Source organism: Netta rufina, assembly GCF_964035555.1.
Source record: "Netta rufina genome assembly, chromosome: 2".
In the NCBI taxonomy this organism is placed as follows: Eukaryota; Metazoa; Chordata; class Aves; order Anseriformes; family Anatidae; genus Netta; species Netta rufina.
Genome location: NC_140124.1, coordinates 25,863,121 through 25,891,027, shown reverse-complemented (window position 1 = coordinate 25,891,027; position 27,907 = coordinate 25,863,121). Strand labels below are relative to the sequence as shown.

The 27,907-nt window shown below is 38.3% G+C and overlaps 1 protein-coding gene across 2 annotated transcripts; it reads left to right on the top strand.

Moving 5' to 3' along the window:
- SGCE (sarcoglycan epsilon) lies at positions 1-27,892 on the top strand (the record flags this gene model as incomplete). 2 transcript variants are annotated; one of them, XM_084281486.1, is made up of 13 exons in its annotated part: positions 1-97; positions 6,127-6,231; positions 10,256-10,378; positions 12,714-12,871; positions 15,141-15,213; positions 16,539-16,737; positions 18,434-18,596; positions 21,293-21,504; positions 22,229-22,255; positions 22,989-23,177; positions 25,020-25,063; positions 25,881-25,915; positions 27,842-27,892. In XM_084281486.1, the coding sequence occupies 13 exons, from the start codon at positions 1-3 to the stop codon at positions 27,890-27,892; spliced, it is 1,476 nt and encodes a 491-aa protein (XP_084137612.1). The 2 variants fall into 2 exon arrangements, with proteins under 2 accessions (XP_084137612.1, XP_084137613.1); XM_084281487.1 differs by lacking the exons at positions 1-97; positions 6,127-6,231; positions 10,256-10,378; positions 22,229-22,255 and having other exon boundaries at positions 12,717-12,871.
- Between the last annotated feature and the right edge of the window lie 15 nt (positions 27,893-27,907).

The following is a 27,907-nucleotide window of genomic DNA, read 5'->3' as shown; positions in this document are numbered from 1 at the left end:
ATGCGGCGGAGGTGGCGGCAGCAGGCGGCGACGGCGGCGGAGCGGGGAGCCATGCGGGGCTGCGCGGCGGGGCCATGGCCCGCACTGCTGCTCACAGGTCGGTCGCGGCGCCGGGAGCCGCCGGGAGCCTGCCCCGCCTTGGCCCCTTCTTTCTCCCTCGGGAGGCGGCCGAGGGTCGGAGCGGGGCCGCAGCCGCCTCCCGGTGCGGCACTGGGGTGCGGGGAGGGCGGCGCGGCAGCTTCGGGGCTCCCCGGGTGAGGCAGGGGCCGCCGCCTCCCCGGCCGGGCGCTGGGCGCTGGGCGCTGTGCCAGCCCGTCCTTCGCGTGCCACCCCGGCTAAAGGAGTTGCCAGCTTAATCCTGCCGTGCCGGGGTTGAGGCTGCAGGGAAAGGCTTCATTCCGCTCCCTGATGGGTATAAACCGTAGCTATCAGGTCATGCTCGGGTCTCACCCCGCCAGGGTTCTTCAACCCTGAGGTGCTTCGCCAGCAGCCCAGCCACAAGTGCTGCGGTGAGGCTGGTGGCACCCCAAAAACAGGTTAACAGCGATGTTTCTCTAAATTATTTTGTGGTGTGAGGGCTCAAGGGTATGCCATCTGGAAACTAGCGATCTGTTCAATATCCTCCCGAGTAACACGTAAACATACCTCCAGTACTGGAGGTGTGTGACAGTACTTGTTTTGGGGCGCTGACAGCAGAAGTGGCATGAGGTGCTGGGTATATTAAAGGTGCAATTAGCGCCCAAGCGTTAAGTTGTTCAGTGTAAGGATTAAACTGAATTTGTCAGATGCACGGTACTACAGGATACTGCAAGATACCGCTTTCTCCTAATGTGGAAATCCTTCCTGCCTCCCTCTCCCAAGACTGGCATGGCAGCCAAGGGAAAACTAGGACAGTCCTAGGATAAGCTTTCAGTATCTACGGAGATATTAAATCTAAAAAAGCTCAACTAAAATGCGTTTCTGGAGGCTGAGCTGTGAGCCTAATCCACAAGTCCCTCCCAGGCTCCACAGTAAAGGAAGAAGTTTTAATTTTTTTTGTTAACTTTTCCTCTTCAGACCTTTTTAAGCTTGTCTCAAGTTGGATTTCATTAGTTCCAACAGCACAATAAATGGCTTGAGACCAATATAAAAAAAAGGAAACATGAACAGTATTAAGTTCTTGTGAGTGCTATCTGCATAACATCTATTCTTCGTCAGGGTGGAATTTTGTACTATGTCCCTGGTCTGAATTCAGGTATGACACAGGACAGCTTATAATTTCACAGAATCACAGAATTTTCTAGGTTGGAAGAGACCTCAAGGTCATCGATTTGAATGATATAAACTGCCCCAGGGCTCACTTGAGCTTTTTTTCCCCCTTTAAGCCAACAAACAAAATTATATTCATTATAGCTCTTGAATGCAGCTCTTGGGCTGAACCTGTCCATCTTCCAGCTTTCCCAGTGCCTGGCATCTCAGCTATGACCATGTGAGAGAACTTCCAACCTGGATCGCTGGTCCTAAGCAAAGCTACAGCCTCCCATAAAAATAATTTATTTTAAATTCTGTCCTTAAGGAGACTGTATAGTACTGAAGCATTATTTAGCCAGGCAAAACCAAATGAGCAGCTTACAGAGAAAACAATATGGGAAGAACTGCAAGATCAATGAATAGATTTGAGTTCTCTTCTACTAATAGAGATTAGTTTTTTCTGTTTCTGTTGTAACACTTGACTACAGAATAAACTTACCTTATGCTTTTTGTATGTGTTAAAGATCTATGAGATATATACACAGAGTTTTTTTTGAAGGAGGCTGTTTGCTGCCAGAAGTCCAGACTGTTGTTTGCTCTTTTTCCCACCAGCAAAATGTTAACTCAAAATTCAGAGATTTTAAGAGACTCAAGAGGTTAAAGAGTGTAAGAGTGATTTCAGAAGTCCTGTATTTGATCCCAGGGAGCTGGTATTGTACTCAAGAGTGGAGGACCTGGCTCTCAAACAGTAGCTGATGATCATCTCCTTCAGTGCTAGAAAAAATGGGACTTGCCACCGTTGTTGCAATGATATTTAAGGTTCAGCTTTTCGAATACAAATGAGATTGTCAATTCTGTTACTGTGAAGCTAAAGTACATGAATAACTGCCATTAAATGGGCATGGTTTCACCACTGAAAAAACAATGCTGTATGACATTGCTGTGCTGGTGAAGATGTAACTCAAGGCTGGTAACTGTTTAATGGTAAAACCTAATGATAATAGCTTTGTTATCTGAATAACTATGAAAAATTTAAATAATGACTGGCTAAAACCAAGCAATTTTCCATGTCCATCAGTTCATGATTGTAGTGAGATTTGACATTTCCCTCACAACTAAGTAGTGGAGACTGGCTAAATGTTGTTACAATTGCAGCACAACCAGCCAAAATGTCTTTTTAAAGTCGATTATTTTTAGTGGTAGCCTAAGCCACTGGGATGGGAAGTTAGAAAGAACTAAGTAGTGGTCAGGTGGCAATCTCAGCATCTTGAAACCTGTGGCTTTTCTGAATTTCTTTAATCTTTTGAATCAATTGCAGCCTGAGAAATCAGACCTAAGCAGAGATACTCTAGTAATTTGTATCAAGAGCAGATGGAAATGTAAGAGGAATCCAGGCAATGTTCCTTCCCTGGCTACACCATGGGCTCAGGGCTGAACTGTAGGAATTGTGGCAATGTTGTTTTCCTTGCCTTTGTGGAAAAACTACAGGGATTTGGTTTCTTTGTCAGGACTGTGGTAGGAGGGAGAATGGTGTGGCTAAATGTTGCTATTAATAAAGCACGAGGGTTTCGTTCTTCCAGTGTGTCATTTGCAGCATTCCCAAGAATGCAACTGCTGAAGTTTCACAGTGAGACTGACAAAATGCCTCATCTGGTTGCTTGTCTTGATTGATCTCAGAGAAATGCTCGGATGTTACAGTCCAAAATGGATGGAACAGAAACAGGCAGATAGGCACTGAGCACAGATGAATAATTGTAGAGCTTGGAAACATTTCTGGGTTTGTAGGGGTAGAGGTATGGGAGAGAAGGGCAATGCAGGGTTTTGAGAGGTGGAGCTGTGTGCTGCATTTAATATTCTGCTGTTAAGTATTAATAATTGAAACCTTTACATAAGATCTATGCAAGTAAAATTAACAAAAAAGGGCCCTGTAGGTGGATGTACTGTCCTGAGCATGTCCAGGTCCCAGGCACAGAGCTGGGAGCTGGTCCTCCTGCACCCCCTGGCAATGTGTAACAAACTGAAGAGCCTGACACCATTAACATTTTTTTTTTCATTGTGAGTACGAAGGTGATCACATTCTCTCTAAAATTTATCTTTGGTAAAAATGAGTAGTCTGAACTCCTGTGCTCTTCAGTATAAGGCCTCTTTTGTCATCCTCTAATCATATTCACAGATACTCCCTGAGCATTCTTCATGTTGTCACTACGCTTCTTGAAGGCTCTTTGTACGTACCAGACACAGCATTTGAACGGTGATCATATCTGTCTCACACACAAAAATAAAATCTCCCTGCTACTCCTTGATGTACTTGTTTATGTAGTAGCTGTTCCAACCAGTGTTCTGCTGAAAGCCTCTGTTCAACCCGTTATCTGCCACATCTCCGTAGTGTCTTTTATCAAAGTTCTGGATCCCTGAACTGCATGCTCTGTAACGTAAGTACGCCATGCGTCCTTTGTTCCTGGGCATGTATTTACATTTTATTCTACTGAAGTACTCATCAGTGATCACCTTAAGCTAACCAAACAACTCACTGTGCTGTGTTAGCGGCTTGTCGCTTACATTATTTATTAATCTCCCAGCCTTTGGTTTAACCTGCGGATTTTATCAATATATGGTATATATCCTGGTCATTTTATATATATTAAAATATTCCAGTAGCATAAGGCCAATGCTTTGTGAGACATACTAGAACTCTGATGTAACCAATTAACTATCCATCCAGGAACCCTGATCTGTTGTTTGAGACTGCTGTTCCTGTGATAAGAGCTGCTGAATGGGCAGTGTGTTCCTCCATTGTTCCATTTCACACTTTTCATTTAAAATCAAATAGATGGTGACGTATATACTTATATTAAAACACTACACTGTAAAGCATGGCATCTGAGTAACAGATGCATTGGATGCTTTTCCAGCTCCCCTGTGGACTGCATCGAAGTGTAGAGGAGTGGACAGGTAACCTCGTTAATCCCTAGAGCAAAGGCACTGATCATTTATTTTTCAATATTAAAAATGTATTTTAAAAATGCATCTTTGAATTTTTATATATATATATATATTCCATTTAAATAGGCTAGATTCATTTTGCATCTGGTTTCTCAAAGTGCTAGGGGACACGCTGTATGTCTACGGGTAATGTCGTCAGTAGGCTGTTTTTATCAGGCAAACTCATCAAAAAGCATCAGTTTGAAAGGATGCATTAAACCCTTGTCGATTGTGATAAGTATAATACTCTTCAACATTTAATCCTTCATTAATCCAATCAAATTGCTTTGCCTGGGATTGGTTTCTATCTGAAAAGGTCCTAATTGCCTGGATCATGCATCTGAAATACCACAACAACTTTATTTTACCTTTTTGGATTTTTTTTGAGCATTCGTTGTGTTACCAAAAATGTACACTAAAGGTCATGAACAGCACTGCGTGGGGTAACCTATAAATAGACACTATTGTATTAAGATTTTCAGGGTAGGCAGATCATTTCAGCAGGGAGGAAGCTGTCCTTCGTGCGAGACAGATGGAGAACACTGGATGGCAATAACAGCTTGTTGCTAAACCAGATCCTTGCTGTATATGGAAAATCTAAAGAAAGCTAACAAATGTATAATTGAGAAATGTCATTGTGCTGGTAGGGTAATTTCAGTACACAGTTGGTTTTTTTTGGTTGTTGTGCTCTTATGCTTTATCCTAAATTAAATTTTAGTTGTTTTGGGTAAATTGTCACTAATAAGTGTTTCAGCCACATGCATAGATCCGTGTTTGTGCATCTTTCCTGCTTAAGCCTGATCTGTTGGGCCTCCCAAATTCTGCGTGGAGAACGGTATCAGTAGGGTGGCAGCTGACAAGTGCAGCCATGCCAGAAAAAGTTTCCACAAATGTTTACATTTCTAGTATAAAGGTTCAGTGCATATTTTTAATGCATGTTTGTCAACAGAGATGTATCCGAGGGAAACTACCACTACTTGTTTGATTCTGACATTGCTATATTTCTAAGCAAGTTAAGACGTTAGCCTGATAACATCTTCTAGCTGGAGTTTGACACGAGTTTGTACTCCCAAACTATTTCAAAGGAACACCTATTTATTAAGTCCACTCTCCCTTCCTAGCTTCTTACTGCAGTTCCTTCTATCTGGGTTTTCAGTTGGCGTGTAACCTGCAAACAGCTGTTACATCCTGCATCGCACAGGAAAGGGACAAAAAACAAAAAAGCTGGAGGTGAAGAGGGAGCTTTCTCAGGCAGTCCTGAAATGGAGGCTGTTGGGCAGCTCTACAGCTGCTTTCAGAGTCTCCTGTGTGCTTTGCTCCTCACCATGTTTAAACCTTCTTGTGCCTCCAGCTGTGCTGATGGAACCGTCTCTGGCTGAGTGGGGTGAAGATAACTAATTTTAACCAATTCTTTTCTCAGAACTGGTTATTGGTTCTGCTGCAAGGCAAGGTGTTTGGCACCAGTTGCCAGCATCTTCCTGTAAGCAAAGCCGTGCTCTAGGTTATATTACTTCCCCTACTTCGGCTACAATATATTACATCAATGAAAGTAACTTTAGGTATGTCTTTGCCTGCATATGAGGCTTCACCAGTGCAAATATATTCATCAGAGAATGTGCTTCATCATATATTTCTTACCAATGTCATTATGTCAGCAACAGCAGCTACAGGTGCTTAAGCATTTAGTGCAAACTTGGCTTATTTGGGCAATGAATGTCAAAAAGGTTACTATCAGGAAGAGTAATATATACTTATGTATTCATATCAAACAGCATCGTTTTCTTAACCTGAGATTCCTGACCTCTGACTAAATAAAAAACCTGGTTTAGAAGGTATCTGATTCCATCTGATAGTTGATTTGTGGGAGTCTGTTGATCTGACTAATTTATTTTGCATTTGTTTTATTCTGAAAAGCTTTTTTGTTAAGCTCTGCTGATGGCAATAATGGAACAGTTAACTGGAAGACTAAGCAAGCCAACAGCTATATTATCAGCAGAATAAAGGCTGTTGAGAAGAATGGTGAGTTTAGGTCATCAATTTAAACCCCGTGTTGGTTCAGTCAAATCTGCTTTTAATATTACTCCTGCTTTTTCAGTCATGTCCTTGTTTTAGGCATAAGGTGCTATTTTAAGGTAAGTAATTTGGAAAATCTTGCATTTCTTCAACCTTTTAAACATTCACAGACGTGTGTCTTTGCTAGTTCTCCCCAACTTTTCGTGTTGCAGTTCCAGCTTTGCTTGAAATAATGGCTGTGTTTGTACCTAATATTGCATATTTTCTTACTGCTGCTGGTTGCTTGGAAACGCCTCTGCAGTTTGCTTAATACAATAACTTATCTGAAACAATTAAACAAAATCCCTAGATACACATACATTTAAAAAAACATTTTAGAGTGCACCTAGAATATTGTAGCTATTCTACACGAGCTGAGAAAAGCCTGTTGGCTTTGCATTGACTGCCCAGCCAGGTAGGCCATCTGCATTGGCCCGCAAACCAAATTATTTCTGGGATTGTCTCCTCTGCTAAAAATCGGTGGAGAAAGAACCTCTGGGCTGGAGGCTGATACAATCTGAGCTTAATTCCTTGCTATGCCCATGCACAAAAAGGACAACTGGGGTAATTTCTTTACATGGCTCAAAGAATGATGCATGTTTTCCAACATTCAGTTCCCAATTTATCTACTATTTCTTTTTCTTCCCCCCAGTCTCTAGAATTTCTATCCTTTCTGTGCAGATAGATCTTGGGATCTTGGAAAGCCCTCCAAGGGACCTGGAAACAAGAAAGATAAACAACAATGCTGTTGAGGTAGCTGCTATTGGTGTTTTTTGTTTTTTTGGGGGGAACTGTTGTTATCCCATGTAGTGAAAAATTTTAATTTCTCATGGGTAGATTTACAGAAGCCTTTCAGAGTCCTTGGAACTTTATCTGCCATGGGGAATTCGCCCACCCAGTACATACGTGACAGTTTGCAGTATTAGATTAGTCTTTGTTGGTGTATTCAGCTTCAGCCTTAGATCACCTGAGATGATTACACGTTCATCGCCAGTCTGGCAATCTTATGAAAATAATTGTGAGTTTTAAAAGCTTCTGAAGAAAATAGCGTTTCACTTGTTTCATTACTGAGAAGCATTGAATACTGCAGAGGACTGAAGACTCAACATTTTCCTTTTGATTTTGAAAGAACTTCGTTGGGAAAAAAGAAGAGAGCTTATCTGATACGGGGGGTAAAGACTTTCCAGTTCTTACCCTATGGATTCGTGTCATTACAATGTCATTATAAGATAAAATAAGGATGTTTTCCTTTTAGTTTTCTTCCTTCTGAGAGGCATTTTTAGATTTTATGCAAATGTAGGACATCAATCTTGGTGAAATCCTTATGCATATGTTTACCTTAGCAAGAGAGTGTCTCATTACTAAGTATCTAGGTGCAGGTAATTAGTGGTAGCAATAGATTTCCTCTAACAGACAAAAGAAATATACGGGTTACATGGGGTTTTCTGTAGTAACAGTTGATCTTACATGTATTATCTTTCTTACTTTCTAAAACTATTACTTGAAGAGAAAATATACATTACTTTTTCACTGTTCTTCCTGTTTGACCTTTACTGTAGAGTCAACGAATCAGAAATGGAAAAATAGATTTTTGGGGTATATTTGACGTTTTCATCCAGTCACCATATTTTTCTCAGCTTTTCTGCTCTGTGAAGAAACCTATTAATGTTACAAATACTTTTTCAGCTTTTCATGAAATTATTTTACAGGAAATTAAAGTTTTCTTGATCTGTTTACAACTTATTCACAGAAGGGAGTGAACAAGTTTTTGGGGGTCACTAAAATATTAATTTTAATTTTGCAAATCAAATAGCTGTGTTACTGTACAAACATTACAATAATTGGTTTATTAATCACAACAATTGTAATACATTATTAAAAAATAAACTATATTAAAATTCCAGGGTCCATTTTAATTTTCTCTTTAAGATAAAGTTGTTGTGGAGACATTGCTCCCTACTGTGTCAAAAGGAGCTTCTAAGACTGAAAAAAAAAAAACACTGACTCCAATAAGCAGATCACTACACAGATAACCAAGGGACCATGATTATGGCTGACACTTTTCCAGCAAGATTCATGTAAACTCACAGGAAAATGGTTTGTACCTCAAGCGAGGCACCGAACGCTTTCTCTATTGGTAAAAAGATCCTGTCATCGATCCTTCGAAAAGTATTACTTATTTATGATCTCTCACTGAGACGGTCAGTGCTGTTCAGTGGAAATGTTCCTGCTGTGGAATTTGATCAATATTGTATTAAGAGGTTGGGGCTGTTCAATTTGGATCCTGCTCGGAGACTGGAAGGTCTGCGTTACAGATGTCTGCATCTCCTCTCGGCTGTAGTCAGCAGAGATCCAGTGAGAGGAGGCAGGAATGTAGGACATGATTCATCTCATTTTACAGGCGAAATCAAATTAATCAACCCCTAGAAGCGTCTGTTTCTCTCCACTGACTATAAAAGGAGCCTGGCTGACTCAGTGGTGGATGTTGTTTCTGTAGGCATCTAAAATTAGGTGAGATGGATTCCACATGGAGTACGTGGTACGAGGGGTGCCATGTCGGTGATTAATGCCTAATTGGCAGGGCTTCTTTTAAGGAGCTCTCAAATACGAAGGTTGGTGTAATGGCAAGTCTAAAGAAACATTTTACCAGGAGTAGAAAATTTAGCTTGATACACATTGCAGATATTTCTTGCTTATTGATCTAAATGTTGAAATTAGCCCCTTCATCTACCAGGAGCTATGCCTTTGTTCCTATGAGTTTATTACAATGACTCCAAAGTCTCTTGTAGGACCACTCTTCACTATGACTTCCCCATGCTGCATGGCCTAGAGTCTTTGTTTGTAGACGTGGCTTCGTGTAAGGTCTGTTTCAGTTAGCGTGCAAGGCAGGTAGCCGTGTATCACTCTGTCCAGGGCTCATCTTTACCACTTGTGTTATCCTAATTTAATGCACAAAATTTATCATCAGTGATTGATTCTTGGACATCAGTGACGTGAAAAAAATTGAATAATAGCATGGAATAATGATATGACCTACAGTCAGTCCCGTTAAGACCCCACAACATACCTCTATTAGATCAGTGTTTTCCATTTATGCTTAAAATTTGAAACTTGTCAGTCAAGTGGGTTCTTATTCATTTCACGTGTCATAATGATTTTTGTACTCAAATTCATTAGAATGCATTTATAATACTGTATCAAAGGTGTTATACCTAAATAAGAGGTACTTTTATGAACTAACTGTATTTAAATGGCATATTGTTCTAGAGTAAGTTTCCTTTAGGTTTTTAATTTCAGTCCTGTAAAATGTGATTTTTGTTTGTTTGTTTGGAGTCACTGTCATCTGACTGGCCTATAATTACCCACGTCCTTCAGTTTCGATACATGCACAACATCTTCAGTGAACACATTTTTAGATGTAGATTATCTGGCCCTACTGGTCTAAGAAAATCTACCTTTAAGAACTCATAAATCCTTAGCTAAAGTGAATTGCTTTGCCCTTTTCTGCCCTGGAACTGAAAAATCTACTATTTTGTTTAGAGAAGAATCACTACTCTTTATTGCTAAGATTCCACAGTATTTCTCGTGTTCTTTATTTTATTGTTAAATATATAAAAAAAAAAATGATTGTATTGCTTATCTCATGTATTTTTATGTATGTAATATTGCAAATAAAACAATATAAAAATTGCAACAGACTCCCTCATTTTTTTTATTGTAATAAAAGCAAATAGGTTGTACTACTTGAATTCTAACACAGCCCGTTTTGTTTATTGCAATATTGGAAGGGATCCTGTGGGGGAAAGAGAGGGTTTGCCCTTTATTCTGTTCTTAAATCTATGCAACCTTTTAAAAACTTATTAACAGGTATCTAATATGTGTTGCTTTCCTCTTCCCGGTTGCGCACACTGCTGTTGAAATGCATGCTGTGTTACCTAGAGCATGTCTCACTTGTGCTTTTCTCTCTTTTATCTTTCCTTCTGCTTTCCAGTGTACACGATTCTGTCTAAGGTGCACTCTGATCGGAATGTATACCCTTCTGCTGGAGTTCTTTTTGTTCATGTTTTGGAGAGAGAGTACTTTAAGGGGGAGTTTCCTCCTTACCCAAAACCTGGTATGGGATGCTAAGATCTTCCATGTTATGTAAAAAATCTGAAAAAAATTAATATATATATATATTTAACGTACCTTGCATTGAATCATCTAACGTACAAAGGATAGTTTTTAGTTTATATTGAAATATCTTCAAATGTTTTGTTTTGTGATCATCATTTATGAAAAGATGCATGTAACTGTGCTCTAAAAAATGTAGTTAATTTGAGAAGGCATAATAGCACACTGTTTATCTGAGTTTAAGAAGTATGCTTTTTTTTTTTTCCTTTAAATATGAAATGATGGAAGTGTAATAATTATGTTTGTTGAAAAAGGGCATTTATTTGATCAGTCTTACAGAAATAGTAGGTGTCAGGCTTGGTGAGGGAGCATTTTGCAGGGATGTAGCAAACTTGAGACAAAAGAGAAGATTAAAATAAGTACAAGACTATGTAATGATATTTTCTTTCACTGGAAAAAAAAAAAAGCTCCTTTGGATTCAGCCTTAGTTCTATATTTAGGGACAGTTTAATGTTATTAAGCTGTTTGTTTTTAGAGACAGAGCTGTTATTTCCTAGGCGTGGTGGTTTGATGTACACCTGAGTTAAAGCCAAAGGATCGGTCATTGGCAGGCGAGAATAAACAAGCTGGGGGGGGGAGAGGAGAAAGAAGGAACGTCCCGTCCCACAACACTGAAAAGGAATAATAAATACGTAAATCTGTCCTTTAATGTATAATATAAATAAATGTATGCTCTTTTCCTATAAAATATGAAAAAAAATAGTGCACGTATTGTGCATACATAATCAAAACCTACTGTTTCATTAATAAGCTTTCGAATCAATTTGAGAGTACAGCTTCCAAAACTCTCTTCCAAGACAAAATAAGTTCCTGTTAAGTTTTGTCATGGATGCAAACAGCTTATTTATTTATTTCCTCCCCATGAAGTGGGTGTTTTTACTCACCCTTGTGCCTGGGTCTCCGTTTCCTGTAACAGTGACTGGTAGAGCTACTACCAGGGCTACAGTGAAGTTTGCCTCTGGCCCTGTTTTTCCACATCTTTGGCACACAGACCTGGACATTGTGTTAGTTAGGGGTCATCTTTCACATGCCCATGGTCCCAGCCTGATTCCATGGCGGCATCAATCTGATTTCAGATAGTGCTGAAATCTCTGTACTGGTATCTCTGTATGTAATCCTATCCGAAACTGACTGGAAGACCAAAGCCGACCATGCCTTGGCACGACCTACCTTGAAGAAAGGCAAACCAGAATGTATCACGGGTGCTTTTCAGAAAGCATTTGCGATGCTGGGCATTTTATTACCAGTGCAGTCATAGATGACCGCGATGTCCCAGAGGAGCTGTGAGGAAAGTCACGTTACGCCTCGGTGCTGGGTTAGTGAGGCCCTTCCTTCAGTTGTGGCTCCTTTCTTCACTGAGCTCAGTTTCTTCCGTCTGTCACACCCAGCCTGCCTGTCACACCTCCGTTTGTCACTTGTCCTACAGCTGCTGCTGGTGCCATCTCAGAGCTGAGTTTGAGGAGCACCGTGCAGAGCTGTGTGCACGGGTGTAGAACTGATCTGCTCAAGCTCTGTGCCTCGGTTGTAAGGTGCCCCCCCCCCTCAGCAGTGAGGGTCTGCTGAGGCGTGTCTGCAAAAGCTAAAATAAACAGAAATCAAAACCAGCCATGTGAGAGAGCATCCGTAGGAGCCACAAGAACTGCTGCTGTTGTTTGCTTTCAGAGATTGCATCTGGACCCACTGTACATAGCCATCCATGGATCCATTTTGCAGGCATATTCGGTCCTCTTTCCGAATTAATTTATTCTCTGGAAAAAAAAATTACTGCCAGGCTGTTTGTGCTGAAGATCTGTGTGTCGTGATACTGATAGAAGCTTTCAAGCATCAGTAGTTACACAGCCACTGTTTACAGTAAGCCCCCCCAGGCACATTGGGTCTTTGGAATAATTATTTTTTAAAAAAAGGAAAAAAAATAACAGATACCTTTGGGGGCATTAAAATTTGTGCTTTCATTAGTAGGGAGATTAGATGATTCAATCCTAGGTGAAACTGAGTTCTAAAAATCAGACCCACTGGAAAATGAGTCTAGGGGTACAAGTGCATTCATCTCTGCAGTTGGTTACGTTTTTCAGATAAGAATGTCTTAATGCTTACAGGTGAATTCACGTTTCTAATATATTAAAGATGAGCATTTATTTTTTTTTTATTTTTTTTTTTCCATGGAAGTGTTTAGAAGACATAACTGGAAATCAAAATAATTTTTTCTAAAGCAGACATCAAAGTCCAAGCATATTGCATGTTCTTCTGAATGTTCTGATGCTACTTTTCCCATCTAGGTGAAATAAGCAATGATCCTATAACATTTAATACCAACTTAATGGGTTACCCTGACAGACCTGGATGGCTGCGCTACATACAGAGGACACCCTACAGCGATGGGGTGCTGTACGGTTCACCAACTGTAGAGAACGTGGGCAAACCAACTGTCATTGAGGTACTTGCTTGCAAAAATGCCCCCCAAATTATTCTGGTTTGGAGTATATGTTCAGAATTGTCAGCAGGCATTGACTCCCACTTCTCTTTTTGAAAAGTTAATTACAATGGAGAAGGAGGATTGTAAGGCAGGGAAGTCACTTGTGACATGAACATTTTCCCTACTACGTCTTCATAATACTTCAGTTCTGAGCTTTGTAATGTTTTACCCTGAGTTTTAGGCCAGACTTTTCCTGTCTGTAAAATACAGCATTCGAACAATAAACAGGTTAACTTTTTTTCCTTTTAAATTGCATTATTTTTCATCAAGTATTATCTGGTTCATTATCCATGTTTATCGACAAATTTTATTTTAATTGGCAGTTTCATCAATTTAATTCTATTCTTGTGATTGTAGCCATGACAGACCCACTACTTTATTTTTCACAACTAACTACCCAAATGTTTAAAAACATCAATTATTCACTGAGCAGCAATTGAAACAAGGGAGAAAGGACTATTTGCCGTCAGGTATATCATAGTGGAATGAATAAGACACTGCATAGCTCACAGTGCTAAGGAAGATCCACTAATTATCTTGCTCTAGCCATTGCGCTTCTTCAGCGATGCATTTGTCTTAAACCCCTGATGAGTTTTCTCTTTAAATTGTATTTGATACAGTTGTTCTTCCTCAAGGATGACGACTCTAAATGTTAAGTTATGCTGTAGATAATTTCACCCGTGCTTGATTCAGTTTTGATTTCAGCACGACTAATCACATCGATAGAGTTAATTGTGTGCAGAAGTACTTGCAGACTCCATTTAGCTCCATTTGCTCTACTTTAACCATTACTTAAAATTATATTTTTCTATATGGCATGTGCTTTTACTCCCTAGGGTCTATATCAAGAATTACACCGTAAGCATGAGCTGAAGCCTCTGTTTGAACTAAATCTTGCCTAGTGTATGAGTTACTGTGTTGTGGACCTGTGCTCGTGTGTGACTTTTGCATTAATTCCACACGACAAGGTGAAGGCAGGTTGCATTTTTTCCGCTTCTAGTGCCATATGAGAGGAGCGGTTGTGTGTTCTTAGTCTGAATCTTCACTTTCACCACATCCTGATACCTGAGGCGATGCCATGGGTAGATAAATTAGTTCAAGGAGACCTCCTGATTAGAAGGACCTAACAACCCAAGCACTGCAGCAAATACAAGACAGCTTGTATTTGAATGAATACTCAGTACAGAGGCAATTTCTACCATTGTTGCTTTTACTAGCCACGGGTGTACAGTCCAGACCAACAACAGTCTGAAGTACAGGCTCAAAATAGGTACTTCCATGTTCCTACATAGATCTCATACCACCAGAGTTAGGTTTTCTAACTATTAATGGTCAAACTACTGTTGAAACAACTCTGAAAAATTAACAAAACTGAGGAACTGAAAAAAAATCTAAGGAATTTTCTTGTACTTTTATCATGAAATTGATAAATTACATGAGATTTAATTTTGTTGGGCAACCTTTTCCCACTGCTTAAGTACTGCAGTAGATGTACTTCTGTTTCTTTGGTAATCCATCTCACAAATGCTGTGTGGCTCTACTTGCTGAGGTGCAGCACAGTCCTGTCAGCTGCAGTCATGCTCTGCCTCTCCTCTCTCCCTGAAATGAACTGAAGTGTGAACTCAGGGAGGAAGCCTTGTTTTATTTGCTTCGTGAAAGATTTATCACCATCCAGGAAATAAAAAGTAGAGAAAATATTACTTAAATAATATCAATATCCAGCCTCATTCTGTAATTCTTGTGAGTGAGCACATAATCACAGTTCCCTTTCTGAGCAGCATCATGCAGCAACTACCAAGGACTGTATTTGACACCTGTGAGCGTTTCAGGCATCCCGAACATATAAGATTGGTATCCTTGCATAATTTGATCAGTGGTTTATAAGTTTAATAAGAGGCATGAAAGTTGCATCTACCTACTGGTTTTCAGTTCCCCTCCACTTACAGATTCCAGGATTTTTTAAAAACTACTTGTGTTAGAGCAATGCTTATGAATCCATTCATGAAGTAAAACTTCATTGGGGCTAGAACTAAAACTAAATCCCAGTCCAAAAGACTGCAATTGCTGGGTTCCCAATAATTCATTTAAATGTCTCTAGCTAGTTGAGTTCCCTGGGGAGCTAACAATGAATACAGGTCTCAACGGGAGTGGGGCTTCCAGAGGGTTGGGGGTAGGATGGGAAATGCCACCCACACCTTTTTGTTTATGGTTGTTTCTTTTTTTACTTCAGATCACTGCATATAACAGGCGTACCTTTGAGACAGCAAGACGTAACTTGATCATTAATATAATGTCAGCAGAAGGTATGTGCAGAACACAGCTTGTTAAGTTTTGAACTGAATAAACAAAATAAATCTTTTGAGATCCCATTCTTATATGATAAAAAGTACTGTAAAATAGTTGTCAGGTCTTCAAGCCAAATGTAGGGGCATAAAGGGGAAGTAAGGGAGTTTTTCCTCTTTTGTTTCAGTTTGTTATTTTTGTCTGAATTTTTTATGTCAGGTAAGACTATGATCCCTTATTCATAAAAAAAAAAAAAAAAAGTCTATGTTTTGGAAGTAATTTGAAATTTATGTCTTTTCAAATGGAGCTTGCACAAAGGATTTCACTGTACATGTATTTCTGTATGCTGTTTAGTTTGCTTAGTTTTCTTTATGCAAAGAACAATGCTAGGTGCATATTTTAAAAGAGCCCTCAGCAATACAGGACAAAATAGGACAAGGAACTCAGCAATAACACATTACTGTTTAATGAATATGAGTTGATTTTTTTTAAAGCAGTGGGTAGAAAAAATTGCTAAAATTTCAACACTGGGCCAAATTGCCTGGTGGCATAAGTGCCCCTGCTTTGCTGAAATTAATTGAGCTTCTGAAATACATCCTCAGCCGTCGCAGAGCTAGTATTCCAAAATGGTATTAGAAAGCACCAATGTGCATTTTAATGACAGATGAATGATAAAAATAAATGACAATGGTAAAATGATAAAAATAAATGATAATGATAAAATATTTCGTGGTTTATGAAAAAATGAATTACATAACCTAAAACAATTCAAGATAGCAAAAATTCAGCTTGCCTTCTGTATGAATCGTTTGTAAGGTCTATTTCTTTTGACATCTAAGAACAGTTTCTGTCAAATTATTCAAACACCATATTTCTTATATTACTGTAAAGCCTGAGTAGCAGAGGTGTAGTGCTACTAGGGATTTTATTTATTTCAGCCATTAGAGACTTTCTACAAACATCACGCAAGTAACACACATCCTGCAGTTAAATAAATATATTCTAATTTTCTGGTAGCAAGGTAGCAGCTTTGACACTAATGTTAGCATGAATCTACTTTTGTCTTTAATGAAGATTTAGGAGCTGAGAGTCTTTTCCTTCATTCCTCTTCCCCATATCATAGTAACTTCATAAATTGCCAATGATTTTCAGCTTACGTAATAACTGATGGTACTAATCTTTAATTAAACAATAACCATGTTAGGCTCAAAGTGGGCTATTTCAAATACAAGGTTTTTGTAAATATTTATCAACCTTAAAGTGGTATTGCACTAATCATTGCTTTAAAATATTTGTTTTGAAGTCATTGTTTAAGGCAAAACTCTCTCTTCTTCGTTACGACTAGATTTTCCTTTACCATATCAAGCGGAGTTCTTCATAAGGAATATGAATGTGGAAGAAATGTTAGCAAGTGAAGTTCTGGGAGACTTTCTTGGAGCAGTGAAAAATGTATGGCAGCCAGAACGCTTGAATGCTATAAACATTACTTCTGCGCTGGACAGGGGAGGGAGAGTTCCACTTCCTATTAATGACATGAAGGAAGGGTAAGCACATGTGTCAGCCTGTTATTTCTACTTTACTCTTCTTCTCTTACAGAAAGGCTTAATATTTTTACAGGCTCTCTAGAAACTTTGCAATTATTGTTTTATATTTTGGAAATCCCAATTGGTGTTAGATATGAAACGTTTACTGATATTCCAAACATCCATTGTAGCATGGATTTTTTGTGTTTTATGCAAGTGACAGTTTTCTATACATTGATCTTACAGTCCAACAAATACTAATAAATTCCACTAGTTACAAAATAGTTAGTAGTAAATACACTTATTTTGTCATTCTAGTCTTAATATTGAGAGGTAGTTTGGTATACTTTTGAGTTTTGCAAATTAGGAACTGTTAAATACTCAAAAATTTAAAAGAGGGTGTTGTAGAGTGCAAGTTGCAAAGACACTCAGATTTCTATGAGCATTTAGTGTTTAGCAGTGTCATTTGTAGCTGTAGTCTTAGTGAATCCCTAGTTGTGCGCTTCGAGAGCATTGTGGACAGATCAAAGTTTTAAGCTTGAGCTGTCTGGGGAGTTTAGATTACTGACTGTGAACTGCAGAAATCCATTATTTCCAGATGTAATTCATAACCATACACTCTGTTCTGCAATATGATGTTCCATTTATAAACTGATAAGGATCCAGTCTCTTCAAGTATACCGGCTGTGGTAGTGCTTTTCCCTGGCAAAATTAAAGGTGTCTAGTGATTTTATCTTATTTCATTTTTTACCTCTTTTAGAGATTTTGGGTCAAATAAATGTCTAAAGAAGGGCTAGGGTGTCTAAATCCAAGCTGTGTGCAAACAAGATTGTTGTTACAGAGTCCTTGTTTTGCATCTGGAGTTTCTGAACACATCTGAAGAAGGAGGATGGCTTACACACTCTGTACTTGCTAGAGCAGTAGGAGGGCCGCTTACTGCAAGTGGCTACATTTCAAACATTTAGTTAGATAATGCCTTAAAGAAAAACAGCAATCAGTATGTAATTTCTATGCCAGGATCCACTGGTACATTATTGTCTAGTGCAGCAGACCATATTTTCCAGCAGAATTCTACATATTTAAATATGAAAATGAATAATACGGTCAGTGGAGCTGCTGTTATTTTATGCACTGTAATGCTAAATGAAGTACTGTGTTTACACACTGCTTTCGTTATTCCCCAAATTGTGTTGGTTGTGTCAAATCTTTCAGGAGAAACTGGGGGCTTTGTCACTTTCCTATTAGTTTATAAATGTAAGTCCTAATTAATTTCTTTGAAAACATGGGAAGAAATTATTTAAAAATACTATGCTGAGCTGGACTGAAGATTTCCAAAAGATAAAATTAAACTTTTTAATACAATTTTCAAAAGTAGTACTGATTTATTTACATGAGGAACCTACACTTGGAAGTCTAGGGCTTCCAAGATAAGAAGTCCGGAACTTGACAACTCTAACGGTAAGCAAGTATTTGCATTATGCTGCAAGACAAAGTAAGTTGTAATATGTAGCTAGAAAAATCTGTGTGGTTTCAGTCTGCTATTCCTATGCTTAGGTAAAGCATACTATCAAGAAGAAACTAAAAAAAGAAAATATTTTAGTCTTTAAAATGTCTGACTGTTACTGTGAACAAGAATGGTCTTCGGAATAGCATGTCATTGTCCTTTGGGTATTTGTGAGAGGTATCCTGACAGTCTGTCACTCATCTCTTTCTGCAGTGTGTACGTTATGGTTGGTGCAGATGTTCCCTTCTCCTCGTGCTTACGGGAAGTAGAAAACCCACAAAATCAGCTGAGATGCAGTCAAGAAATGGAGCCCTTAATAACATGTGATAAAAAGTTCCGTACTCAATTCCATATTGATTGGTGTAAAATCTCTCTGGTGAGTTATGTTATTGTTGCATAAAAATGATGTTTGTTGAAGTTCAATATTTCATTCTAGTCATTATTTAGGTAAGAGTTTTGCCAGCCTGGCCAAACTGTGCCAAATTCCACTTCATTGTGACCAGTTGACATTGTTCTCCATTTAGCAGCCACTCTTAAGATTGTGAAAGGATTTTGCTCTGTGGACTGAACTCAGAATACAGCAACAGTGAAACCACGATATTAATTTTTGCTAACTGTGATTTATATAAATGGCAAAAGACCTATAGGGCTTACAGAGCTAAAAGTAAAGACAACTGTTTACGTAGATGTAGTTTGTTAATTGAATGCTCTAATACTGCTAGTTACATCTGCTTTCCTAAAATGTGTATATAGATTTGTTTTCTCAAATATCGAGTCTACAGCACTGAGTAGTTTATTTTTTGAAATACTTTTTAACAGCATAGAAATACTATTTGTATAAAACATATTTAGTGTCAAAAAGGAAACAAAATAGTGTTGGCTAATGAAATCAAAATAAGTATGCTCAGGAAATGTGACCTAGATTAAATTCTTCATGGGCCTAGTGGAAAACTGGCTGGATAGCCACAGTCATATCAGGATTACAGTAATTCCCTGCCATTATTCATTAATATGGATGATGGAATGTGCTTATTAAATTAGGTTTGCAGGCCCCGTAAAGCTGAAAGGAACTGCATGTGCATAGATGGACAGGACACAATTCAGAGAGATCTTGAGAAACTGGAGAAATAGCCTGAGCAAACAGGATAAATTTCAAAAGGAGAAGCAGAGGAATAGTGCAGTAATGCAAGAATAAACCAACTGTACAGATGCAGAACGAATAGCAACTGCTTAGGACTGCTCCAGAAAAAAGGTCTGCCAGTAGCAGTAGCTCATAAACTAATCATGAAGCAGCATTGTCGTGCTGTTTTGAGAAAGGCAGAGGTCACCCTGGGATGTGTAAAAGGAACAGACTCCCTAAGAGAAGCATAATTTTCTACAGCAGTCAATTTCACAACCTTCCTGAACTTGGCGCTTGGCACTTGTTTTGGCAGCGTGCCACCGTAACTGAATTTAAACAGGCTTAGGGGTGTTTGCTGCTGCCAACAGCACTGTTCCTGGATGCTGCATCAAAGAGAAAATGGAGCCAAGCTTCCCTCTATCTAATCATAGTCAGCTTTTCACAAGGCAAAACAAGGGGTAGGAAGTCCCCTGAGATCTGTGTACTGGGAGAGAGTTCAGCTCCATTTGCCGTAACTGCAACCTAAACCAGTGACTGAAAATACAGCCATCATAGCTTCCTCTATTCCTCTCACGTTATGAAGTGACATTGGCAGGTGACACACGCATCAAAGAGTGGATTTAAGTTTGTGGGTCCCAAATTCTGAAAAGATGGGCAACTTAGTACATTGCTCCTCTTAACGCTGCTGTCTGACAGCTTGTTCTCATTCCCTGGGTGGGCTCCTGCCCCCATGGGTGGGCTCCTGCCCCCATCAGTAGGTACACAGATCTTTTTTGTGCATCAGCTTAGGGCTTGAGGTTCCACTAAGCAACCAGATGGACCTGGAATACCTCATGTAAAATATATTACAGCATTTAATAAGTAGAGAATACGTAAATTGTTTTTTGTCTAACAGTCTTGCAGTTAGAAAATACAAATGTATACACTTGAAACCCAAGCAAGCATTCTTTCTAGCATTCCATGAAATCCTTTTCATCCATTGCACAAGTTTTAATGCACTTGTTTGTGAATTAAATTGCAAATTGTGAAGACATGACCAAAAGTCAAGTGTGTAGGCAAATTCTGTATATTTTCAAATATCTAACTGAAGATAACAAGAAAAGAACCAGAAAATGAGGTGATGGAACAGGCAGTCACTTAAGTGCAATATGAAATTCAGCAACTACAAAGTTTGTATTTCCAGGAACTTTAGATACAGACATTAAAAATATGTATTTGTGGCAAGGAATGCAGTCTTCTGAAATTTAGTTGAATTAGGAGGTAGAACTTTGAACTCTGGGTATGATCAACTAAATACTCGTCTTCCTGCATTGGGTGGAAGGGGATGGCCTAGAGCTGCTCAGCCCTCAGCAGCTCAGGTGTTGCCTCTTGCTGTTTGTAACACTCGATATTAAAACTCAGTGGGACACTACGAGGAGGAGATACACTCCTCATCTCTACCACCTTCATACAAGAGAGGGCAGTATTGTTATTTAGGAAGACTAGAAAGAAGTCGATTTATTCATCACAAATCAGTTTTGCTGTTCAAAAAAAAAAAAAACCAACTAAACAAAAACTGAACTTTTACTCAAATAGCATTTGTTTGTAATAATCCAAAAATTAATCTGTAAAACCAAACCAACCAACCAAACAAAAAACAACAAGAAAAAACCAGCAGTATCTCTGTCAGGCACAAAAGTAACCTATGTTACCTTGTTAGTAACAATATGATAACGTAATATTAGAAACTAGAATATAGATAATATCTAGAAAGTTTTGACAAACTGTAAGATTTTATTGTTTAAAAAAAAGTGACTGGACAAAAATGTATAGAATTTGTCAAATGTTATTGTGTAATACAGGTTCTTTTCTGTGTTTTCATTGATTAAGTACTTCCTGGTTTTACATTCTCTTACTTTGTTATGTAATTTTCTTTTTTTTCTTTCTTATTTTTTTTTTCCCCTGGCTGTCAGGTTGACAATACCAAACAAGTTTCCACCTTTCAGGAAGTGATTCGCGGAGAGGGGATATTACCTGATGGTGGAGAATACAAGCCACCTTCTGATACACTGAAAAGCAGAGACTATTACTCGGATTTCCTAATTACACTGGCAGTGCCCTCGGCAATAGCACTGGTGCTTTTTCTAATACTTGCCTATATCATGTGCTGCCGACGGGAAGGAGTGTGAGTACTTTAACACACTAATTAGTAATTGTACACTTTTCTAAGATTATAATGCATAGAAGACTATTTGTTAGAAGAATTCCATTCACTTCATTAAAAGAATAAATAAAACATGCCAAAAGACATCTGTTTTGAAATATTGAGCTATTTGTCATCTAATCACATAGAGTAATTTCCAAGAGAATGCATACAGGGACTTTAATTATTCTAGTTGAAAGGGTTAAAAATCTCCACATAAACCTGAAATTTCTTGCCCCCAAACAAATAAAATACTAATAAAGGATCACTGGTTCAGTACTATTAAGTAATTTCTAAAATGCTAACTTTTATAAAATAAATCTGCTTGAGGATGTGAACTGAATTTAGACATATAATAAAAGAGGTAACCGTAAACAGAAAGCAGCAAGTAACGCAATTTCTGCCATTTCTTACACAAACTACAATTTTCATTTTGTCACAGAATTTATTTTAGCCAGAAGCTTGTTCTTTAACTTGCATTTTCATTTCTACGTGTGTGTGTCTGTGTGTCTGTCATCAGTACCCCATCTCTGTACGTGCGTTCATCAAGGCCTTGCCATAAACCCAGTTGCAAATGCTGCCAAGTTGCATTTAGCAGTAACGTTGTCAGCATTTCTATATCACATACTATTTTCATCATCAGATAGACTTAATGTTCCAACTATCAATGCTATTATTTAATTCATAAATTTTGTTTTGTTTTTAGGGAAAAGAGAAACATGCAAACACCAGAGTAAGTGTCTTCTTTCCTGTTATTTTTCTTTTATCATTTAATTTCCATTTTCAGTAGCTTGTCATGCTTCATACATGTGTGTCATAATCTTCTTTCATTCTCTCTAATCCATGGTTTAATTCATAAATGTGAAAGCTGCTTTTAAATCAGAGTCTTGGCGAGGCTAGAAGATCAGAATAAAAAGGGTTTGAAATTAACAACTGTCAGTTCTGTAAATAAATTAGTCTGTAATAAATTAGTTCTGTTAAGAATAAATATCTTAAAATATAGTTTATTCTCCTGATCGTTGGACCTCCCAGTCTGTATCTTCAAAGTAGTGGACAGGAGAAGGAATATCCTGGAAGGTGTCCAGTGGCTACAGCATAGAGTGTTTTAAAATTAATTTTCTTTGAAGTTTTTTGGATGTATCACATGAATCAGGAGTTACCAAAAGTTTTATTTGAACTGCAGCAAATAAATGGAAAAATAGCAGTAAATTGCACAGTATTGGATCCTATGCAAAATACTTCTCCAGACAGCAGTGTCTAGTAGAATAATTACTGCCTTCAAAATGAAATAAATCCATTATTTATTAAATTAACTATGGAAGGGTTTGCTGTAATTGCTGCACTATGGAGTCTGTAGCATGCATTAGTCCTTGTATATTTTTAAAAAATAATAATTGTAAAAGTCTTTCAATTTAGACAGAGCACTTAAAATACGTATTTACTATTTTATTTCCTTTTTGACCTAGCATCCAGTTGGTCCACCACAGTGCTATACAGAAATCGACTAAAGAGCTGCGCGACATGTCTAAAAACAGGGAGATAGCCTGGCCTCTTTCCACACTGCCCGTGTTTCACCCAGTTACTGGCGAGATTGTGCCACCCCTTCACACAGACAGCTACGACAATACTAGTATGCCACTGATGCAAACACAACAGTAAGTATTTTGATTATTTATTTATTTATTTATTTTAATACTTATTATGTTACGCAATTTGACTCTGGAATGTGTTTGTTGTGGGGGTACCAGTAATGACTCTGTAGTTCAGGATTGCTCTGACGCTTGCATTTCAAGCAGAAATAAAGGCCCACTGTGATAAAAATAGATGACTGGATTCCAGGCTGCAAACTTGGCAAGAAGCTTTGTATGGAACAATTACATTTCTGCATATTTTGGAGAAAAACTACTTTTGACAGAGGAATCAGAACTGTTCCTTTTTGGAAACCCTATTTCTTAGTATGTGTCTTTAGAGTTCTGTTATAAAAACAACACCGACCCCATAAAATCCCAACTTTTTTAGTATTTAGCCATGTACATGTCAGGGATGGTTTGTGTCTGAAATGTTAACATTGCACAGAAGAGTGTTTTCCATTATGCTGATAGTAAACACAGGATTACCAATGAAAAAGTAACCTCAGCCATCTCCACTGTTGCCAAGACAGAAACCAGAAAAATAGTCATTTTTATTTCTTAAAGTGCATTTATCGAAAACTTTATGAAACTATCGAGACAAAGTCATCTAATGCTGTGCATATTTTCCAAGCCAAACAGGTAGGCAATGCTGCAGAAAAAAAAAAAAAAAAAAAAAAAAAAAAAAGACATTTCTGGAAGGGTTTGGCTGAGTTGTCAGTAGTTGAGCAGATCTGAGAAAACGGCCTTAGAGGTGCCTGGCATTACTCAGTGACAAGGCAATAGCTCAAACTGGTAGCTCCTCAGCTGATGGGCCTGTGTGAGAGAGGGAATGGCACAACCATGATGATACTTGTCCAGTGCCAGCACTAAACTGGCCCCAATTTGCACATGGTTGCCCCATGTTCCCTTCATAATGTAGATAATGTGCTAAGTATTTTCTTCTCCCTGTCCCTAAACTAAGTTCTACAAAAAATTTCTCCAGGAAGTATAGCTGTATAAATGACCCCCTGTACAACTGCTGTGTTATTTTTACAGTTTGTTCTTCTATTCACAACAGCAGTTTTTAAAATAAAGCCAAAAGTTACGGTAAAAGAAATGAGGACCCGTGAGCGAGTGTGAATTTATGCCAAATGTACAGGGAGGTTTAAGAGGTGATGCAGGATCAAAATGATACTTCCAGATGGTGTTTTCCTTCTTTACTTCACACACCTGGACCATAACACTGTAAAAACTTTGTATTTGCCTTTATTCAGATGATTAATTCCAAAGAAAGCCAACCTTGTGAATATTTATTTTTTTTTAGTGGGGGTGCTGGAGCCTGCGCCAGAGGCTTTCTGAACTTGTACATACAGTTCTTAGCCACTTCACCTTCATTCCAACCCCTAATTCCTTTCCGTAAAAGTACCCTTAATATCTGGTACCTGTTAAAATAGGCACTTAAGCAAGGCATAAAAACGTGACTTTGGCTTGATAAGTGAACTGGTCAGATGTGTAAGACCAACAGAACATTCATTCATTCTGCAGTGAATAATTAACTTGCAAAGACCTTTTTTATATCCATCACTTACAAAAACTGAGCTCTGCATAACATCAGAAGCCTGTTGTTACCTCTGGTCTTTCACCAAGTTTGAGCCTTTGAGCCCAGTTGACAAGTAAAATCACAGGAACTACTCCTTAAAACTAACTTTTTTATTGACTTAGCTGACTTTTGACAACTTGATTTGCATAGCAAAAATTGATATTATTGCTTCATAAGCAAAACCCCACAAATTTTAGCTAGACATATTAAACTTTAATGCATAACACTTAAGAATTTGTATGGAAGTTTTAAAGTTATTAATTTTTTTAATTTATTTTTTTTTGTAGGAACCTGCCACATCAGACTCAGATTCCACAGCAGCAGAGTGCAGGTCAGTACTGAAAAATACTGTGACTATTACGTGACTGGTGGGCAACCAAAACACGTACAGTCCATGTATGGTGGAAAACATTTTCAAAAATAATGAAGTATGAAAGGATTGTCATTCCAGATGTTTTTAGATACATCATTGGAAATTTTGTTATAGGATTGGTTGAACAAGTAGGAGGAATGCTGCATTAGGACTCAACATGTGACACTGGAATCTGATACAGCTATATTAGAAAACTCCTCATAGAAATAATTTTCTACTACAGCAGGAAACTACAGCCAGATCCCCAAACGCTGCTCAGATTCTCTAAAATTTAGTACAAAATCAACATTTCTAATTCCTGCCAATACCAGTAAAGCTCTGAAGAAGAAGCTTTTTATATGCTGTTAACATAAACAGTGGATATTGGGGAATTTGTGGTGAGACAAATGTCCATACTGCTGGTTTCCAGTGTCTTAGTCATCACTTTTGCACCATTTTCACAAATGGTAACGTGTGCTGACTGAGGCTGTGAATGATTCCCCTAAGGCTGATGGTTCCCTTAGTTATCTGGTAGCATATGGGGACTGAGGAGGATACGGTTTTAGCCATGTGGGAAATGGAATGAGGATCTTATAAAGAAAATGTAAAGGCCAAGGTATAATTTTTGAATATTCAAAGAGGTATTTAGGCAAAACTGTGGATACATATGTATTGAACAAAGTCTGTAAATTACAGCTCTGAGAGGAAGATTTGTTCTAAGTTAGGAGTTATATAAGCAATTTCTTCGTTTTCATTCAAAATCCTTCTTCTTCATTACTGCTTTCGGGGATTAAAGGAGAATTTCGTATGACAACATTTCAAAGATTTGAGGCAAGTATATAGTAGATGCTTCTGCACACGTTTGGTTTTTTGCTTAAATCTGAAAGTTAAAAGCATTAAAAACAAACAAACAAACAAACAAAAAACACCTTACTGTTGTTCTACTAGCTTTGCTACTTGTGTGCTTTATTATAAATTTACTGGAAATGGTGGCTGACCCTGGAAGTATCCATCTGAAGCCTCCAGCACAGGTTTGGTTTGAAATTTAGCATATTCTCAATGATCAAAGGCATTTGGAAGGCAAAATAAAAATGTCACCCCGTCTAGCATTTCTGTTACGACTGTCTAGCTATAAGAATGCTAGTCTGTCTTGCAGTAAAAAGATGCAAAATCTCTTGGTAGTACTGTGTGTGGTGATGGCAGTGAGAAACTTTAAAAGAGGTTATGATATGTAAGCTACCATGGGCTTGTAACGTGCAAATCGTGCTGGAGAACTGCCCAAAAATAGATGTTAAAAACCCTCCTGTGTGTGTGTTTTCTAAAGGACATTATTATGGTAGAAATCACTCTTGGCTCTTCTTAAACAGAAGGCAGATTTTAAAATACATTAAACCAAAAAATTCTCTTAATTGTGAATTGCTTCACAGGTTCCAAAATATTTGTGTCATGGTTACTTGGCTTTGAACAGCTTTTCAGGCAAAGGCTGGTTATGTTAGTTACCTTTTGTCATGTCCGGGTGAGCTAAATACAGCTGCTCCTCTCTATTCGGCACAGACACCGCCTGTGACAAGCTCTCAGAAGTGGCAGGGGAGGGTGGAAGGGGACAGACGTTTCCCTGGATTTTCTTAGTTGACAATGACACGTTCCTTTGTAACGCAAACGTACAGCTGGCACTGCGAGCCAGCGCTTTCCTGACATGAGAGCATGTGCCCATAGCAATTTGTCTCCTAAATGGAAATCCCTGACTTGTACTGTCAGAAGGTGAGACTTGGAGAGACGTTAGACATAAAGTAAAACTCGGGTGTTCCTAAAACTCTGAGCAGCATCAGTGCAAACCCAGCAAATAGTTTTATTGATCTGTTCAAATAAAACATTTACAGAACTAAAACACTGAAGGTAAAACACACAAAAAACTATAGAACTACACTAGTTTGATTTTCTTCCTTTCCTATGGAGAATTCCCCATGATACATTCAGACTGCTAACATAACAGCCAGCAGCATGAATAAGAGGATATTTCTATTTCAAACCTTCAGTCAGCCATACTCAGTATTTAATTTCAAGAGCAGAGGGTGTCTAATAATCAAAATCCTATCAGGGAACTATTTGAACCCCCACAGAAACAATAAATCTTTCTTACCTTATGTAAAAATATGGGAACTGGACTTAATTGCTAACATAATGCTCAACTATTTCACAGTTAAAACATAACTGGGAAGGAGTTGTATGAAAGGTGGCAACTCACATCTGAGTTATCTTAGCATAAGCACCTTAGACTCCTGAAAACTGCTACTGAGCTCCAATCTGAAAAGGTTTAAGTTTTATTTTTGTAATTGTTTCTGTTATAGATCAGGAAAATCCATGGTCACTCTCTCAAGGTGGTTAGATGAACTAAAGTATAGGATTTTCTTATGATGGAAAAGAACAAGTACACTATACACACCATTTTCCATTTTGAGTTTCGCAGTCTCCCAGTTAAATGATCCAAAGTAGAAAGATGAATGAATTCCCAGTTAAACTGTCTTCTTCCACATCTCTCCTTTCCCAAAAGGAACCAAGCAAAGCTTTTTTTGTCTGCACTGTCTTCTGCTTCAGGTTGTACTTGTACCATTGTTTCTTTCTGTTGATAATTCCAGTGTGCTTGTTGATAAGGGGCTAATAAATCATATTTACAGAGTGTGCTACCAGTTGATAGTTCAATATTGTTGAAGCATCACCTGCAATTGATGGATTATATGAACTCTTATCTATTTACAGGTAAATGGTATTCCTGAGGAAAGAAAATTAACAGAAGCGATGAACTTGTAATCAGAGAAAGCAGGA